This window comes from Pristiophorus japonicus, chromosome 4 (genome assembly GCF_044704955.1).
Source record: "Pristiophorus japonicus isolate sPriJap1 chromosome 4, sPriJap1.hap1, whole genome shotgun sequence".
Taxonomy (NCBI): Eukaryota; Metazoa; Chordata; class Chondrichthyes; family Pristiophoridae; genus Pristiophorus; species Pristiophorus japonicus.
The window spans coordinates 142574857-142595613 of NC_091980.1; the positions used below are offsets into that span (position 1 = coordinate 142574857).

At 43.2% G+C, this 20757-nt stretch overlaps 1 protein-coding gene across 2 annotated transcripts in view; it reads left to right on the top strand.

Moving 5' to 3' along the window:
* LOC139263090 (ran-binding protein 17-like) overlaps positions 1-20757 on the top strand; it is a 918854-nt gene that overhangs the window by 600600 nt on the left and 297497 nt on the right. For both annotated transcript variants that reach the window (XM_070878629.1, XM_070878630.1), the window contains 2 exons: positions 4298-4386; positions 16014-16121. In XM_070878629.1, coding sequence (XP_070734730.1) covers positions 4298-4386; positions 16014-16121 — 197 coding nt within the window. The remainder of the gene's footprint in view (positions 1-4297; positions 4387-16013; positions 16122-20757) is intronic.

The following is a 20757-nucleotide window of genomic DNA, read 5'->3' on the forward strand; positions in this document are numbered from 1 at the left end:
TCCTATGAAGAGCCTTCGGATGTTTTACTACGCTAAAGGCTGGAGCAGTAGCGATCTCCTGGTCCTCCATGTTCCACATTTAGGTAAGTATATTTTAAAAACTTAGCCTATTGGTTGCGCCCTACAGCGATCCCTTTAAGGATGGCTGGTTAGGCGCATGTTGACCTGGTTTTATTGAGTGCATATGTAAGGGACCTAACACCTGACTCAGGCGTGGGCACTGAACACCCATTTTGTTGGCCTTTACCAACGTGGTGGGTGGTGCACTCGTAATGGGTATGCACTTCCTGACGCCAAATTGGAGGCTCATAGGCCATTTGGCGCCCAATACACGGGCACAATGTGGACAAATTTCGAGGCCATTGTCAATGCCAAGAAGATCTGCTAGTTTTTCTAAAAAGGCAATTCTGCCCAGTCCATTTGCAGATCGGTCTATCATTATTGCAGTCACATATTCAAAAGGTACTTGCAGCATTGTGTCTGTTTTAAGTAATTGCTTTTTGTGTTTGAAAAGAAATGCAAATAGCTTGATATTTTTTGTAATAATAATATCCATTGTGGGCCAAAAACTATTGTAGTGAAATGTTTTCAGGAAGGAAATATGCTTTCCAGGAGTTTTTTCCTGTTTTCACTCCTCGGTTCTTTGCACCAATGATGTGTTAGTATTAGATATTTGTGGGGAAGTCATGCTGTATGATATTATCACGTGGGTGTGTTGACACATTTGTTCGTCAGTATCGCATTGTGTGATCGCGCCCCAATTATAAAGGAGAATGGGAAAAATATATGGAACTATCTGCTTACTTCATAGTGCTGTGTTTTGTACATTAAACTTATTTTAATTTGAAATCTTATTCTTATGTATCCATGTATAATGATAAATCGGCTTCATTGCCTTCAATGCCACATGCAGGCTATTCCAGGGTGCCTCACTCATGTTCTGTTCTTTGCTGGTTTTCAGTGGAGTAACTAAATCCAGCCGACTGTTCGTAATTCCAGGGTAATAGATAGCCGGCAATCAATTAAAGGCAATAACGTAATGAAGGATTCTGATCATCTCCTAGCGTCCGGGAGCTCAAAACGGTTCATGGACATCAGCAGAAACCTGGCATTTCATTACTGTCTTAAACTCACTCCTGGACGTTTTATTTCTGTATAACAGATAGTGTAAATTAATCTTCATCCTCTATGTTACTGAATGTTGCCACGTTTGTGTTGATGTAGAACTATTTTGAATGCACATCAATGTGAAGGTGGCGGAATAACTTGGGAGCTGGGTCGGCAGTCTCACCCTCTGACCTCACTGAAGGCAAGAGGAGTGAGGTCATGTTGCACCATCCCAGCTTCACAGCAGCAGGGAAAAGAGCTAAGTTATGGACCACCCGGGAAGTTTTTAAATGTCACTTTGAATGTTTTTAATGTCCAAGCAGAGACCGATGATACTGCGAACACTCCAGTAATGTTAAAAGCGGAGCACCGCTCGTGACTCTGGACAGAGCACGGTGCCTGCAGTGTAATTGCGGTCTGCCAGCTGGCCTGTAAACCATCCAATCATCCAATCGCGCCTTCGGAGGAAGCGTGTTGCCCTCTGGGTCAGACAAAGCAGGTGTGGACACTTCTTCAGAGATGTTCTCTGTGCTAATCCAGGAAGCAGCAAGTCCCCAACTCCCCCCTCCCCCCATCACTGCCACTGATCTGACAGATTTATAAAGCTAGGCATCTAGAGGAGATCCACATTGTAAATGCCAATTGTGTTTCCGATAATCTAGTAATGTAAACACTGGGCTGACCAGCCACTTTGATGAGAGAGTTTGTTGAGGTATAATAAGTGAACAATCTGACATTTGCAGTAGACATTATATTGCTTATTACATGAAGCACTCAAACACATTTAAAAAAAAAGGCAAATTACACACAGTATTTTATTTAATCTGCCCTCACCCCCCCCCCCAAAAAAAAATCCCCACTCATTATAAGGAAGACATTATTTTCAGGGACAGTATGTGATAAAGCTCTACCTATCCCATATCCCTCATCCAGGAGTGTGCAAATATTGCTCATTAAATGAAAACCTCTCCTTTAAATATCATGTAGCAAAATTGATATAATAGGAAATTACATTAGGTGAGCTGGTGGCCCTTGCTGCCCTGTTATTGCTGGCAAATGAGCTGAGATAAAGCCCTACTCATGTAAGCTGCTTGTTTCTATTGGTTCTTTTCACATCGGGCTAGCAATTCTGCACCGTGATAGGAAGTGCAAGTAAGGTTGGCAACAATATTATGGTCCCTGCAGACTCCAGCCAAGTGCAAAAGTAATTCCTACTTGCCAAACAGGAACTTATGAAAACAAGGAACTGTGCATCTGTCTGCCTACCTCCCTCTCTTTACAAACAGGATAATGGTGGCTGGGAAAGAGTTACACGGGTGGGATTCTGCCCAGTTCTTCCAGTGAGATCAGAGACCATGATAGAGGGTGTATGACCTTTCAATTACTATTTAAACACACTTTGTTGTTGACAACAGTGAGTTTGAAACTTGTTCTGGTGAGCCACAGTAAAATATTTTCAGTGCTTGATCTTCCAGCTAAGGATGCTAATACTTACCAGTCTGGAAAACATATCTTTAATTTAACTTTCTTTCCTTCATTTCTGTCTCTCTGCCACTTCTTTCTCCTTTCCTTAACTTCTCCTTCTTTTCCCTTCCTTCACTTCTCTCTTCCTTCGTTTATTTTTCTCTTCCATCCTGTATTTTTTCTCTTCCTTTCTGTACTGTGCTTTCCTTCACTGCTTTCTCTGCCCTTTCACTTTTCCTCCCCTCCTTCCCTGCTCTCCTCCTCCACTTTTCTCAACCCCCGTTCCTTTCTCTGCCTCCTTTACTGCACATTCTCCCCTTTCTCCTCTCTCTCTTCTCCCCTCCCTCCATTTGCAGAAACGATGCTAATGTGACATCAAGCTTGGGTTTTAAAAGCTTGAAGATTGAAGCTATAAGTTTCAGAAATGTTCATTCAAACTGCACTCAGTCCACCATATATTTCTCAGCCAGTTTGTTTAATGTTCAGATTCAGTTTCTGATTTTTTAACAAGGTGTAATGTGAAAATAAAAACATATTTAAAAAAAGCAAAAATTTGCTTTGGTTTTAAAATGCAATCATGCAACATGTTACAGACTGCAGTATTGTCGTGCCCGATCTATCCCAGCACATCCTGGACCAGTCCAGCTGGTGAAAATTGAGATTATCGGGCCAGACTCCTTGGTGCCAGGTGTTGGGTGGAGAAATTAGATTCTAATAAAAAAACAAAGGAAAGGGGGACAGGAAAAAATCATTTGGTTTTGATACTGCATTCTATTTTCATCAATTGAATGTTGTATGAAAAAAACACTGATACATTTAAAAAGGATACAGTGCAGATGGCTTTAAAGAGCCGTAGAATATTCTGAACAGAAAATTACTATATACCGTGTGTTTTGATGGATTGCACATTTACAAATATGTAGATACTGAATAGGCAGAGTAACAGCACTGTTGGTCACTGTGCCAACATGCCACAGAGTGTTCAGAAGCGGACCTGCCTCAGTTTGGGTAGTGCCAGGTAGCCTGCCCACACTCACTGCCTGGGCTCACCTACATACAATGTCTATTCAGGTTCCGACCTCCACCGCCCAGCAAACCAGGAGTCCGCGACATCGGCAGAGGAGGGGAGAACGTTGAGCTTTTAAATCATTCTAAGGCGGCACTGTATTAACATTCTAATTTTGATTATTTGTTATTACAATCTACGAGTAGCTAATAGGTGCTTTAATTTCCACAGTCATCTGTGTCAAATAGCAGTGTTTTGTCTGCCAGATCATGCACTTTGCTCCTTTTAAATGTGTATATGGTGTACAGTGCTTGTAGTTCTTTTCATACAAAGGGTTTATTCAGCATTATACATGTTGCTTTTTTGTTATTTGCCACTGTGTATAACAGCACTTCCCGTTTAAGCCAATTAAAGTCATTCTTGCGCAGTAAAACTGAGGCTCTTGTCTCCAGAAGCTATAAAGAACAGACGATCCTCATTATTTTTAATAAAAAACTGATATATTATATCAACTGTGCAAGTATGAAGGTCAATATTTCCTGTTCACATTATACAATGATTTTTCCTTCTTTGGTTATGCATCAAGGTTTAGAGAAAAGAAAAAAATGCCTTTAACTGTGAATGACAACAGTCTGAGATTTGACGATTATTGGCTCATTGCATCTCCATCTGCTGTCTAATAACATAAAAATCAATTACTCTGCCTTTTTTTTCCAACAGTACATGTTGATTGGCCTGTCACGGGATCTCAGAGGGATTGCCTTTGCACTGAACACAAAAACCAGCTATACCATGCTGTTCGACTGGCTGTATCCTTGCTGCAGTGTCACAGTGCCAGGGTTGTACAAAATGAGCCATTAGCTGAATGCTCTCACGCTGTGGGGAAGGAGGAAACTGCATTAGCTCGGCTATTCTACAGTTCAGCCGGGGCCCTGCCCTCAGATGCTAGCAGCAGGTCTCTCCTCCTGCATCTACTCTCTACCCCCAGGGCCTGTTGACCTCTCCTGTGATCCTATGCCTTTGTAGCCTAATTGTACCAGAACAGTGTTACGCGAGGAGAGAGGCAGACAGGGGAGAGCAGATGTAGTCTGGAAGGTAAACACTAAAAGAGGAAGTGATGTGTGCACATTGTTTTTCCTTAAAATGTGTATTAATTATTGAAATCCGGCCCATCTTTATTGCCAAAATTACCTCTTCCATCTGGAATGTTGTTTTTTGAAGGTGGGAAAGGAGTGTACATGGAGCAATAGCAGAACGCCATCAGCAGTCTTCATGAGTAGCACTGAGCTACCCCAAAGCATACTCCTATGTGAGCAGAGAGCCGCATTATCCCACTCAAACCCATTTCTTCCTGCTCTCCAAAATAGCGTGCTGCTTCAAAGCTCAGTGTCGAGGATTGGCCAGGGTGATCGAATCTTCATTTTTAGTTTTGCATACGTGCTCTAGGTATTGCATTTATCAGCATGTTTTCCTGCAAAGGGAAAGCAAAGGACCTGAGAATGATTTAAAGCAGAGTAATGATGGGTGGGAGAAGGGGGGGGAGGGCTTAACTTATCTTTACCAGTAGATGGCAATACTTAGCACAGTTTAACTTGCTTCAGAATTGAAGTAAAAAAGAAAAACTGTGATACCAGCTTTTCATTTTCAGATTTTTTAAACAGACTTCAAATTCTCAAACTGCCGTGGTAGGATTTGAACTCTCAGTCTCTGGATGATTAGTCAAGTAACGTAACCATTACAGTACCATGCCATGTATCTTTCTCATTGTAACATTAATACTACAGAGCACACGTGAAATATAATCGTATACCAAAAGATAGTTTCACCACCTTAGCAGTGCTCAGTTTGCTGCCCCTTTTTTCAACTATTCTTGCTGGGTTTATTTTGCTTAAAGTTTAATGATAATTTTAGTATAACTAATATGGGGGAAGAGCAGGGGAGTGGGACTAACTGGATGACTCTTTCTATGAGCTGGCACAGGCACTGAATGTCCTCCTGTGCAGTATGATTCTATGATATTTTATCCTACCAATTGTAAACTTTTTCTTTATCTCTACCTTTGATGCTTTTTTTGCCTCCTTCCATTTCTTCTGTCTCCCTGCTCCCTCAGCCCAATTTGGAGGCAGGAGAAATTTGACTAAAATCGACCCTTTGACAAAGACTGTCATGGATTATGGGACTAAAATTCCGCTCAGAGGCTTCCTTCGGATCAAGGCCTCCGACCCGATCATTTTTTGCGAAAATACCTGGTGGTCCTGGAGGTGCCTTTGATTCAGGTCGGAGGCCTTCATTTGATGCACAGCGTACGAGGAGAGGACTTACCCTTATGGACAGAAATACTGGAGTCACGTGGATCTGGACCACCAATCACTCTGCAGTATTCTCACTGATAATAATGGGATCTCCGATTGTGCAAGTTCCCATTATTATCAATGAGAATAAATTCCTAAAACACAGAAACACAATATAATAAATATATAAAGCACCTCACATATTTAAAATTAATGAAATGTTTTAGAGAAATAATATTTTTAGAATTTTTTTTTTTCATGTGTTTTAATACAGTTTAAAATAAACTTAACTTAATGGACAGGGTTTTTAACTTAAAAATGTGTTTTTAAATTTTAATTTTTATGTTTTGAAACTCTTACACTGGTAAAAGTGGGTTAAGAGTTTGACGGAAGTTCACTGAGCATGAGTTGGGCAAGTAGCCCAATCTCTCCTGCGCGAATGTTCTTCTCCTGGGGGTGCGGAAGATCAGTCAAGAGAAATCTTGACAGATCGGAAAAGCCGGTTTTCGGCGCATGCGCATGCGCATCACAGCCCGAAAACCGGCTTTTGCGAGGCCCCGCCGGGTCCCTGCGCACTTCGTACGCATCCGGCAAGGCCGGAATTTCAACCCCACTATGTTGTGCAGGATCAGAGGTGGGATTAAGGGTGCAAAACAGTATTCTCATCACCCTCACCGCGTGACAGCACCTGGACAGGTAAACTCGCCTTTGGTAGTCAAAGGATTACATTTTTCTTCCTCAAGGCTAGGGAGGGACAGAGAGAGGACAGAGTACCAGCAGAATAATGCCCATTTTCACACATTTGTTTTGTGGCAGTTTCGTTTTTTTGTTGACAGAAGAAGCACAGTTGTGCCTTTATTCGAAATTTAAGCCTCGATGAAAGATAAAGAGATTTTATAAGAAAGCTCCAATATGAGACTCATCTATTCTATTGGAAATATAAATGCTTCAAACTGTCAGAAAGACAAAGTGAGAGAGAACGGTTCGTTTTATTCCTGGCAGGGTAGGTGCTACCATTGTTCTAGTCATTTAAAATGCAGGACTTCACCCCAGTCCTCCATCTCTGCGTCCTGGGATTTAAATCCAACTCAGGAAGATGGGGTAAAAATCTTCGCCAGGGTTCCACATGAAGTGAGTTTGGGCAGCCTCAGTCCACTTCCTAATGGTATGGATCCAAATTGTAAAACTGCCTCCAATTGGACAGCACTCGGCCCACCGTACCTGTGCTGGCTCTTTGAAAGAGCTACCAATTAGTCCCATTCCTCGCTCTTTCCCCTCGGCCCTGCAATTGACATTTAATTGACAAGCTCACTCAGAGAAGCCATAGGGTGGTTCATTAGGAAATGGAAATGTCATACAGGTGTAACAGGAGCAGTTTTACTCTGTATTTAATCCCTATTGTTCACAGCATTGGAGTGCTGACACTAGCTGACTGAATTGGTGAATGTTGCATTCACCAGCACTACTTTTCCCTCACTGCAATGAGCACAAAAGACCACCCCTCCCAAAAAGAATTCCCAAATGTAATGGGCCAGTATTTGCTGTTAAAACCATAGCGAGGTTAATGATGCTCACTATTGTTTATGGGTAAATTGTGCGGCAACTTCAAGCGAGGAGCAAGTGATTATCCAAATGCTGCTGTCTGAGTTACGCTGCATCACCATTAACTTCACAGAATCGACATTTCACTCTTAGACTCCCTGTTTTCTTAGGAATTTGCTGTATTTTCCCAATGATTGCTCATTAAACTCGTCACAGAATGTTAAGTCTAGTAATTACCAGCGTATGTACCCGTTTTTAAAATTTGTTCCTGGGATGTGGGCGTCGCTGGCAAGGCCGGCATTTATTGCCCATCCCTAATTTCCTTTGAGAAGGTGGTGGTGAGCCACCTACTTGAATCGTTGCAATCCTTGTGAAGGTATTCCCACAAGGTGATCGGTGTTACTGACTGTGGAGTCTTATTCCTTCAGAGTTTGAATTTTTTGGAGAGATTTAAAAAATGTCAATTAAAAAAAAAATCTTATTTTTCCTTTTAGTCTCTTTTTTCTCTCTCAATCCAATCTTTCTCTTTCTGTGCCTGATTTGACATTGGATCCACCTACTCTAATTCACCCTCCTTCTCAGTCTTTCCGCTGTTTATTTCTCAATCCTTAACTCTCATTGGTTAAGGAGATACACAGTTGCTTGCCCTTGCTGCGCTATTATCAGTGCGCACTTTCAGTAACTTTGTGGGGAAAAATTTGCTGAGCTGAAGAGTGCAAGGGCAAGTCTAACTTACAACAGATACCATTAGATGCCCTGCTACAGCAAAATCTGGTCCAATAAATCATGAAGCAAATCGAACCAGTGGGCCATAATTTGCTGTAATAACGTGCACGCACAGACACACACACAACACACATCTCCCCTGATATTGCTCATGGTTAGCTAGTGGATTCACTGAAGTTTGATGTCTGAACTGTGACAGGAAATTAGAGTGACGTTTGCACAAAGAGTGCACCATGCACATTCCATATATTCATGGAATCTTGGCAGAACAAATCTTTTTAAATCATTTCCCTGCTGGAAGTTCCACTTGTATATGCACATACCTCACTAAAAAGAACTACCTAACCAGCCCCAACAAGGGCTACGTATCCAAGGTTTGATGTGGTGTGTATGTTGGCAGATGAAGATTAGACAATGGCCTGGATAATGGTGAGGCTTATGGTGCCCGCCTATATTTATGTTCAAATGGTACAGCAACTTCAGGTGAGGCGCAGATGCACGGTTAAACTCAAAAATCCAAAACTTGCTGCCCCAGTTGCGCCGCTGTGCTGTTGGCTTCACAAAAGTGGCATCTCGCTGACTAGCTCACCATTTAAATGTATTGAATGGCATGGAATTGCTGTATTTGAGCAATAGGTGCGAATTAAACTCACCACGGAAAGTTACATCTTGTCCATTCCAGTCTAAGTACCTTTTTAATGACGGGATAACTATTAATTACTGCCAGTCAACTTTTCGGGCACTAAAAGTTAACTGTGACAAGCATGATGTCTCATTCCTTCAGATTTTAACGATTGCTGGAGATTTAAAAAATCTCAAATGTAATTTTTTCTGACTTTTTCTTTGTCTTTTTTCTCTCTCTTAATCCAATCTTTCTTTCCCTGTCTTTATTTCTCTTTCTGTACGTGATTTGACATTGAATTCACCCACTCTAATTTACTCTTCCTTCTCAGTTCTTGCACTGTTAATGTCACAATCCTTCAATCTGATAGTTAAGGAGATACCCAGTTGCTTGCCCTGTTCACTCAGGTCCAAAAATGCCCGGTTTCCCTCGCTGTGCCGTTATCAGCTCGCACTTTCAGTAACTTGCTGTGCAATAAAATTAAAAACCAAACGGCAGACGTTATGAGAGTGTGTGTGTGTCTGTGTGTGCCTCCGTGCATGAGTGTGTGTGTCTCTGTGTGCCTCTATGCATGAGAGTGTGTGTGTGTGTCTCTGTGCGCCTCCGTGCATGAGAGAGTGTGTGTCTCTCTGTGTGCCTCCATGCATGAGTGTGTGTGTGTATGTGTCCCTATGTGCCTCCGTGTATGAGAGTGTGTGTGTCTCTGTGCACCACCAACAGAGCAGGTCTCCAATCATCTTGGTCAATCCTTGCCACTGGATCAAGACCAAGCTCTGTCAAGCCCGTGTGGTGGCTGGTGTGCAATGGTCACCACATGTTAAAAAAACCCCACCCACAGGCATCTTCCACCCTTCAACATGTAACTCGTTGTAACACCTGTGAGCCCATTCTTTTGGGTGTGAAGAGCGTCATCCTCATTACGAGGGACTGCCTAGTAGTAGCACCTCCGTGCAGGAGAGTGTGTGTGTGTGTGTGTGTAAGTAAATAAAATAATCAGCATGGACAAAGGATTGAACCTTGACCTTCATGGTCTGTGTGGCTCAGCACCACACTGGGTAGTGCATGCAACATGTAAATATATTTCTCAATGGTTTTCTGTTCAATATCCCATGGCAAAGATCTGTAGCAGAGTCTTGAGGTAATGTTTTATTCTGTGTTTTCCATTTATCAGTTCCTGTGGTTTCAAGACAGTAATATCCAGACACTTAGGTGGTAGCTATGATCATCAATCAGCTGGTGGGTATTTGATGGTTGCTTTCACCCTCGCTGACTATTTTTACCGTATTACTTTAAAAACAGTTCTTCTCCTCTGCCCCTCACTCACATTTTCTAATAGGGAGATTGCACTCTCTGATTTTCAAACATGGACTTTTATTCTTCAGTATTTTTACACTTCTAACATCACACGAACCCCTGTATTTTTTTACAAATCACTTGTTCACGTGTTGAACTCCTTTCATTGTAGTTTGTGTTCCTCAAAGTTAGGGATGGCAGTGCTGTGAAAAGAACACTTCATTTCAGGCATGCAGTGTCTGAATCAAGCACTGCCAGCACACTTAGATACAGTGCAAGCTCAAAAGTGTGCATCTGTCTGAACCTCAGAAGAGAGGCCCGAACTGCACCTGTCATGTCCTTCACTTACCAGCCATAAGTCTGAGATTCCCAGTTTAATGGCATTTTGTACCAAACTAAGTACAGTTTTGTGCTTTGGGCACAGGATATTTGTTTTACAAAGTTTAAAATATACTTCATATTATAAAATAATAGAAAATCAGAGGATGAATTGGGTGTAACAATACCTCAGTGGTCCATAACTGCATAATTTGTAGAACAGCTGTTACTGTACATATAAGGTCCTATAAAAAAGATAATCTACATTCCCATGATTAGCAAATGAAGCCAATGAAACACTAAGGCACAGACCAGAAAGTCTCAGGCTTAAATCAATTAGGTGATCTCAGTCAGGGCATCAGCTGAGAGCTATGTTTTAGCAGGACTAGCGTAGGTTAAAATCAGCTAGGGTCTTATAGGAACAGGAGTAAGCTATTCAAACCTCGAGCCTGTTCATTCATTCAGTTAGATGTCAGCCGTGGCTCAGTAGGTAGCACTCTTGCCTCTGAATCAGAAGGTTGTGGATTCAAATCCTATTCCAGAGACTTAAGCACAAAAATCTAGGCCAACACCTCAGTTACAGTACTGAGGGCGTGCTGCACTGTCAGAGGTGTTGTTTTTCGGATGAGACGCTAAACCGAAGCCTTGTCTGCTCTCTCAAGTGGTTGTAAAAGATCCCATGGCACTATATCAAAGAAGAGCAGGGGTGTTATCTCCGGTGTCCTGGCCAATATTTATCCCTCATTCATCATCACTGAACAAAACAGATTATGGTCATGATCACATTGCTGTATGTGGGAACTTGCTGTGCGTAAATTGGCCGCCACGTTTTCAACATTAGAACAGTGACTATACTTCAAAAAGTAATTGGCTGTAAAGCGCTTTGGGATGTCCTGAGGTCATGAAAGGTGCTATATAAATGCAAGTCTTCCTTTCAAGATCATGGCTGATCTGTATCTTAATACCATCTATGCCCCGTGCTTCCGGAACCCCTAATACCCTTTAAGTTTTCACTCCCAACAGCTATTCAGGGATCCTTGCTTGAAAGCCCACATGTGGATGTAGGGTGGGACAAGATATCCTCTGGGGTTGGATAAAATGTTCCCACTAATTCTTTGTGGGTGTGCGGCCCTTCTAACGGACTGCGCAGTCTATTAAAATTTCCGTGCTTGCCCGGTTTTTCCATTTAAAAGCCATTGAGCAGCCTATGCGGGGACCGCCAAACCACACATCGCTTAACAGGAACGTTGGGTGGACAGGCTGCTGAAATTCACTCTCTGTAGAATATCACAGCTCAGAAAGTCCATTAGGCCTGCTCACCGAGTTTTTTTTTACATGAACTACCTTAATCTAATCCTATTCTCCTGCTCTCTCCAATATTTCCTCATGCCTTTCAATATTCCTCTTTTTCAAGCAACTATCTAATTCCCTTTGAAGGGAACTTGTATTTTTTTGCTTCAACAACATTTTGTGGCACTCTGGGAAAAAACTTTTTCTGGATTCTGCTTTAATTCTTTTTTTCTCTGGTTATCTTAAACTTGTGCCCTCTCGCCAACCAGTGGAAACAATCCATCACGATTTTCCCGACCATAACCCTTCATACTCTTGAAGACCTCTATTAGATCACCCCTTATCTTGCTCAGTTCTAGTGGGAAGAGACGAGCTCCTTCTCCTCAAATCTCTATTCATAAGTGTGACATTCCAGTAAATCTTAACTACACTGTTTCTATTTTATATCCTCCTTATAAGGGCTGCCCAAAGCTTGCGGCATAACTGAGGTATTGCACAAATCCAACGTTACCTCCTTGCATTTATATGCTGTGTCTTTGAATACAAAGCCAAGGATTCTGTTTGCCTTTTTCTTGCCTTCACTCTTAATGACCAATTTATATGAACATTGATCGATAGGAAAACCTATCCCACACAACTGCAGTGCCTTGTGTATCACAATATCTTCACTCCCCACCAATGCCCCCCTCACACCGCACCAATGCCCCCCTCACTCCCCACCAATGTTCCCTCACTCCCCATTAATGTGTCCCTCACTCCCTATTAATGTTCCCCTCACTCCCCATTAATGTCCCCCTCACTCCCCATTAATGTCCCCCTCACTCCCTATTAAGGTGTCCCTCACTCCCACCAATGTTCCCTTCGCTCCCCACCAACGTTCCCTTCACTCCCCACCAATGTTCCCTTCGCTCTGGACCTCCCTGCAGCCGGCTCACCAGCTTTTCAATGGGGCCACGCACCCAAGAAATAATTATAAGGAACATTACTCCTCACCCCAGCCGAAACCATATGATCTCTTGGGAAAGACAAAAAAATGGGTAAAACCCAGGCCAATTCGTGGAAAATCTGCACTGATCCTCTTTAATCCCTTTAGGCATTCAAAACTAGTCCAGGAAATCCCTCTTGCCCTGATCATTCTATGCTGTACCTACCTTTTATACAAGATGATCTCCACCCCAGCCAGAAGCAGGCCCAAGTCTCGCTTGAAAGAATTGAGTGAATCAGTGTTCACCTTACGAGCCGGCAACCTGTTCGAGGTTCACTATTCTCTGAGATAAGTAACATCTCCTGACATGTAACCTCGATCTGACCTTGCATAACTTGAAATTGTGACCCTGGTCCACCCTAACCTATTTAGACAAACTGTCTACACAAACACAATCTATTTCATTCATCATCTTATAAACCTCAATCAATTCACCCTTAAGTCTACACTTCTGTAAAGTACAGAATCCCAGCTCTTTGAGCCTATCTTCGTTAAGATGATGATTTAAACTGGACATTAATCTTGTGGCCCTCTTTGTTTTTTTTCCAATTTATTTTCAGGTGTTTTTCCCCCATCTCTAGGCCCAACTCGCAGCAGTATCGGCCTCGGACTGAAGTTGGCGAGGGTCACAGTTTGCAGCGCAAATCCTCGTGCAATACCGATTTTTACTGCAACGCAAATTAAAGCTTGAATTTACAGCCTCATAGCCATAGCGTTGCGATAATGGTAATTTTGGCGAAAAAATACAAATTTCGCCGAATTTCTCGCCCCTGCAGATCTTTTATGTATGTTGTAACTAAGAGCGGCTCCAGCACAAAGCCCTTGGGAACACCATCAACCACATTGCTTCAGTGCAAGAAATCTCCTTTTACTCCAACCCATTCCTTTCTGCCATCCAACGATCTCCTTTCTACCATCCAATCCATCTTTTTGTCCATGTGGTCACATTCGTCTTCATTCAATGCACTTCAACCTTTGTCATAAACCTCTGAATGTGGTACATTATCAAAAGCTTTCAGGAAATCCCTATAAAACACATCCACTGCACTTCTTTGTCTTCTTCAAAACATTCTATAGATTGGCCAAGCATGGCCCATCTTTTACAAATCCATGCTGACTGACCTTGATGCCTCTTCAATTGCTTCGTAATTTAATCCCGAAATCTTGACGACTCCCTCAATACAGTGTCCAACACCTGAACCAGCTCCCAGCAGGAGAAAGTAAACCAGCACAGGAAAGGAAATAAACGAGACCTGCTTGAACTCTGATTAATTTTTTCTTCCTTGTTTCTTCCCATCCATTGTTTAAACACTCCCCACCTTTCCAGCCTCCTTCCCTCCCTCTATATTGCACTCCCTCTCTCTTTTCACCTAAAGGGGATGGGGGCTGTTAACTCCGGGCTGTCGACTGATAAAGCGACTGGATGCCTGGTCCATTTTGAGGACAGGGCCTCATTAATATCCATTTACGACCCGAACGGGCATCCTGCAATATCAAGCGATTTGATATCAAGCCCCAAGGGCCGATGCGGCTGGCAAAAATGGTCAGTTCACGTGGGCAGGGGTACGATCATCGGGCACACTACCGCCACTATACTTCCCCCACTTTACTTCAGTGCACCATCCCCACTTTACTTCAGTGCACTACCGCCACAGACCAGTAGGTCCCGCGTTAATGAATGATGAGCCAGACTTAGGTTATTAACTAACAGTAAGTGATCATATTATGATCAAATTCAATTTTACATTTGAAAATGACAAACTTAACACAGTAGCTAGGATTCTACATATTGGTAAGGCTATCTTTAAAGGGATGAGACAGAGACTGACGACAACAGACTGGTCAAAATTGTTATCAGGTAAAGCTACAGATGAACTGTGGGAGGTGTTCAAAACTAATTTATTTTAAAACAGGACCCATATATACCTCTAAGGTGCAAGAGCTCTATTTACCAAATTAAACAGCCATGGTCAACAATCATCATCATCATAGGCAGTCCCTCGGAATCGAGGAAGACTTGCTTCCACTCCCAAAGTGAACAGTCCAATACGAGAACCACAGATCCTGTTACAGGTGGGACAGACATTCGTCGAGGGAAGGGGTGGGTGGGGCTGGTTTGCAGCTCACTCCTTCCGCTGCCTGCGCTTGACCTCTAAACGCTCTTTGCGTTGAGACTCGGAAGAGCTCAACGCCCTCCCGGATGCACTTTCTCCACTCGGGCGGGCTTCGGCCAGGGTCTCCCAGGTGTCAGTGGTGATGTCGCATTTTACCAGGGAGGTTTTGAGGGTGTCCTTGTAACGTTTCCGCTGCCCCCCTTTGGCTCGTTTACCATGAAGGAGCTCCTCATAAAGCATTTGTTTAGGGTGTCTCGTATCTGGCATGCGAACTATGTGGCCTGCCTAGTGAAGCTGATCGAGTGTGGTCAGTGCTTCAATACTGGGGATGTTAACCTGGACGAGGACACTGATGTTGGTGCGCCTGTCCTCCCAGGGGATTTGCAGGATCTTGCGGAGACATCTCCAGCGACTTGAGGTGGCTTCTATACATCATCCATGCCTCAGATCCATACAGGAGGGCGGGTATTACTACAGCCCTGTAGACCATGAGCTTGGTGGTAGATTTGAGGGCCTGGCCTTCAGACACTCTTTTCCTCAGACCGCTGATGGCTGCACTGGAACACTGGAGGCGATGTTGAATCTCTGCATCAATGTCTGCCTTTGTTGATAAGAGGCTCCCGTGATATGGGAAATGGTCCACGTTGTCGAGGGCCGCGCCGTGAATATTGATGATTGGAGGGCAGTGTTGTGCGGCACGGCCAGGCTGGTGGAGGATCTTTGTCTTACGGATGTTAAGTGTAAAGCCCATGCTTTTATATGCCTCAGTGAATATAAGGAGGTGAGAGTTAACATAAAAGTAAAGGAAAGAGTTTACAAAAGTGCAAAGAATAGTGCAGATCCAGGGGTCCTGGAAGGGATGTAAAGAACAACAAATGAAGACAAAAGAGATAGTAAGAGCTGCAAAAAGGAATACGAAAAGAAACATGCGAGGGATATCAAGATTAACACACAGTTTTTACAATTATAGTAGAAGAAAAAGGTTAGTAGAGGATAATGTGTGCCCCTTAAAAACAGGTAATATTGCAAATGAAAATAAGAAAATGGCAGACTTGTTGAATAATTACTTTGTGTCAGTCTTCGCAGTAAAGGAAGAGGATAATATACCTGACATTCTAGGGAAACTACTAATGAATTGAAGACTTTGATGTCAATCTATTCTGCTGGTGAAGGGGTTCAGTTTAAACACATGGTAGACGGCGGGTATTGGATTGGATTTTCTGGCCATGGTTGCTCCTTAACATGTCTCCCACAGATATCCAGGATACATCTCTATCCTCCAACGTGCCATTGAGCTGTGGTACCATGAGCCGTTGTGTACAACACCTATCCTGAAGCTGATGGCCGAACTTGTTCACAATAGGTGAGTGACTACCAGACTGAGTATTCATCTCTCACTGGAACTAAAAACAGGAAATGCCCGGCCAGTCGTTCATGTGTCTGAGAGAAAGGTTAACATTTTGGATGTGCCCTCGACCTGAAGATGATGCCTGGCATTTCCTTTCAGACGCTACCGGCATTTTCTGTTTTTACTTCCATTTTCCAGCATTTTTCAATTTCCTCTTCAATTGCTCACTACCCTCATAGCTCAGAGTATATATTTTGGGCCCCCAACTAAAGCATAGTGGTCTTCCCGCAGCAATGACCTGGGACGGTGAAAGTTGTCGGATTGATTTGAAAGAGAGCGTTGAATCCATGATCAGATCAGCCATGATCTTATTAAATGGCGGAGCAGGCTCGCGGGGCCAAATGGCTTACTCCAATTTCTTATGTTCTTATGTAAAAACTTAGGTCAGAACGGCCACTGACCCTGCTTTTCCCAGTTCCTCAGTATGGTATAGAAATTCTGTCTGATCTTTAGTCACTAATGTGCCTTGAGTGTCTCAGGGCATGGAGCTGGCGAGAGCAGGTTGAGATCCCTCGATTGGATGTAGTTGAAGCTTTCAGGGCAACAAAGGTGATTGACAAAATTGAGGCAGATAGTTTAACAAAGAATAAAAGTTGGAAAATGAGGAAGTTACAAGTAGGAAAGGAAGTGAGCTGTCCCAAGTTACCAGGGAAAGCCACTGTCAGACAGAATGGATGTGATACATAGGACAATTGGTCATGTCTGGTTTCAGGACTGAAGCTCTTCAATTCAGTTTGGCCGTGCAGCATACAAACAGGGCACTGTATTTTCAAACAATCTGATTGTGTTTTTATTAAGGATCCCTATTCCAGACAAGTGAATGAATCCTACAAAGTCTGCTTTTAAATGTGTCTGTGCAGGCTGCATTGATGCCACAGGGAGTTTATAGAATTGGTAGCTCAGCCATGCAGACAGGACGTTGCCAGGTTCTGTCCCCAGTCTGGCTGTCCCTGGAGCTGGCTGCTCTCAGCTGGGGGTGGCAGTCAAGGATGCGTTCGGTGCGGATAGATCAGCCAAGGTCCCTGCTCCTGTTTGTCCTCAGAGGCCTGTGTTTGGAAGTACAGGGGGGATGTAGCCTGGCTGTGGTGCTCCTTGCTGACACTCACTGTACAAATAGTAGCCCCCTTGGTTGAGATACCGGAGGTAATTGGGGCCAATCAAGCATACGCCAGGAACGAGAGGAGGGGAGGAAATTAGTGGAGAGGAATTGGTGGGAAGCAAATTACTTTTTTAAGAAAAGCTACTTAATAACAGTAATAATTCAGCAGCCAAGACAAAGTGACGGCCATAAAACGGCATAGATCAGTCCTATTGTAAAATTAGACTGTCACTAATGTCTTAGGTTTGACCTTCTTGTCAGAGCACCTGGTAATATTCTCCCTGATCTTGCAGCATTGATCCCACAGCCTTTCCATCTCATCGCTCAATCCATTGCTTCCATAGAAGATGTAAGAGAGTTATTAAAAAGAATAAATCTCTTGACGTTTTCCATGGAAACGGTGGAGTGAGAGGTCACGTCAAAGAGCCTGGAAACCTGGACTGTAAGCCGGGTATAGAGTCTATAATCAGCTTCCTCTGTTAGAGGGCTGTAAATGAGAGACAGCAGTGACAGCGCGGGGTGTGGGTGGCCCAATCTTTCATCCAAAAGTGTATCTGATTAAATCATATGTGTAATTTAATCTTGGTATATTGCTTAAGTCTTAAATTCATGGAATCATAGAATTTTACAGCACAGAAGGAGGCCGTTCAGCCCATTACACCTGTACCGGCTCTCTGAAAGAGCTATCTACCTAATCCCTTTCCCTGCATCCTTTCAAATTTCTCTCTTTCAAATATTTATCCTCTTCCATTTTAAAAGCGGTTGCAGATTCTGCCTCCAGCAGTGCATTCCTAAGGTGGACTGTACGTTTCACCAGCCGGTAAACTCGGTATTGTGGTTCAGTCACCCGTTATATGCCCTGCCCGGTTTTTCTTTCCATTGATTTTAGTGGGATAGAAAATCAGGCAAAGTGTATAATGGGCAGCCAATGTGTTACTGCACGTCTTCCACCTGGCTTTGAAAGTTAAAATTTGCCCCTTCGTGTCCAAACAATCCTTTACATAAAAGAAAGATCCTAACCTCCCCTGATTCCAAGTATGGCTCCCCTGATGGCTGTGTTGGGAAGTGCATTGTCCAGTGTAGCTCTGAGCTGCACAATCTAGGAAGGTCCCAGGCTCAATCTCTGATATGTGCGAGGAGGAACTTTACAATTGACCAGGTCTACGCAGAGGGAAAGATTCAGCCAGGATTGCCATACCCGATGGCTAGCCACTGACAGGAGTGAGGTACTGAAGTTGCATGATCAGCCATGATCATATTGAATGGCAGGCTCGAAGGGCCGAATGGCCTACTCCTGCACCTATTTTCTATGTTTCTATGACCCTTGCTAGAAAGGGTGTCCGTGTGGACATCAGATAAGAAAGGGATCTCATCAGATAGGAACAGCATCCAGCTCAGTTGTGGAGAGCCTTCCACTGTTAGACAGTGAGGCAGCAGCTTTCTTTTCTCTGCTCACAAATAAAGAACAACCACTTGGGTAAGGTACAAGAAAGCTACCAGCACGGTGAGACCCATACACCAGCAAAAACCAGTCCCCTCAAGAGCACAGGAGAATTCATCCATATATCTGAAAGGTACGAAGTTAAATTATATGTAAGTTTTATATAGAGTGAACTTTAGTGCTCATCAAGGCGAGAGATGTCTGTGCTCAGATTGGGCAAGTTGGGCACTTACTGTCAGTATCCAGCTATCCCAGGCCAGCTGTATTATCATAGAATGATTACAGCACATGAGGAGGCCATTTGTCCTATCGAGCCTGTGCTGGCTCTCTGCAAAAGCACTTTAACTAGTCCCACTCCCCCCGCCCTTTCCTCGTAGCCCTGCAGTTTTTTTTCTTCAGTTACTTATCCAATTCCCTTTCGAAAGTCACAATTGGATCTGTCTCTGCCTCCCTTTCAGGCAGTGCATACCAGATCCGAACCACTCGCTGCGTAAAAAAGTTTATCCTCATGTCGCCTTCGGTTCTTCTACCAATCACCTTAAATCTGTGTCCTCTGGTTCTCCACCCTTCTGCCAATGGGAACTGTTTTTCTCTATCTTCTCTGTCTAGACCCCTTCGTGATTTTGAACATCTCTATCAAATCTCCTTTCAACCTTCTCTGCTCTAAGGAGAACAACTCCAGCTTTTCCAGTCTATCCACATAACTGAAGTCCCTCAGTCCTGAAACCATTCTCGTAAATCTTTTCTGCACCCTCTCTAAGGCCTTCACATCCTTCCTAAAGTACAGTGCCCAGAATTGGACACAATACTCCAGTTGAGGCCGAACCAGTGTTTTATAAAGATTCATAACTTCCTTGCTTATGTATGGAGATGGCAGAAACTGAACAAATATTTTGTATCAGTCTTTACGGTAGAGGACACTAACAATATCCCGACAGTGGATAGTCAAGGGGCTACAGGGGGGGAGGAACTTAACACAATCGCAATCACTAAGGAGGTGGTACTCAGTAAGATAATGGGACTAAAGGCAGATAAATCCCCTGGACCTGATGGCTTGCATCCTAGGGTCTTAAGAGAAGTAGTGGCAGGGATTGTGGATGCATTGGTTCTAATTTACCAAAATTCCCTGGATTCTGGGGAGGTCCCAGCAGATTGGAAAACTGCAAATGTAACTCCCCTATTTAAAAAAGGAGGCAGACAAAAAGCAGGAAACTATAGACCAGTTAGCCTAATATCTGTGGTTGGGAAAATGTTGGAGTCCATTATTAAAGAAGCAGTAGCAGTAGCAGTAGAAAAGCAAAATTTGGTCAGGCAGAGTCAGCATGGATTTATGAAGGGGATGTTATGCTTGATAAATTTGCTGGAATTCTTTGAGGATGTAAGGAACAGGGGTGGATAAAGGGGAACCAGTGGATGTGATGTATTTGGACTTCCAGAAGGCATTTGACAAGGTGCCACATAAAAGGTTATTGCACAAGATAAAAATTCATGGGGTTGGGGGTAATATATTAGCATGGATAGAGGATTGGCTAACTAACAGAGAACAGAGAGACGGGATAAATGGTTCATTCTCTGGTTGGCAACTAGTAACGAGTAGGGTGCCGCAGGGATCAGTGCTGGGACCCCAACTATTTACAATCTATATTAACGACTTGGAAGAAGGGACTGAGTGTAACGTAGCCAAGTTTGCTGACGATACAAAGATGGGAGGAAAAGCAATGAGTGAGGAGAACACAAAAAATCTGCAAAAGGACAGAGACAGACTAAGTGAGTGGGCAAAAATTTAGCAGATGGAATATAATGTTGGAACGTGTGAGGTCATACACTTTGGCAGAAAAAAATCAAAAAGCAAGTTATTATTTAAATGGAGAAAGATTGCAAAGTGCCGCAGTACAGCGGGGGTACTTTTGCATAAAACACAAAAGGATAGTATGCAGGTACAGCAAGTGATCAGGAAGGCCAATCTATATTGGTCTTTATTGCAAAGGGGATGGAGTATAAAAGCAGGGAAGTCTTGCTACAGTTATACAGGGTATTGGTGAGGCCACACC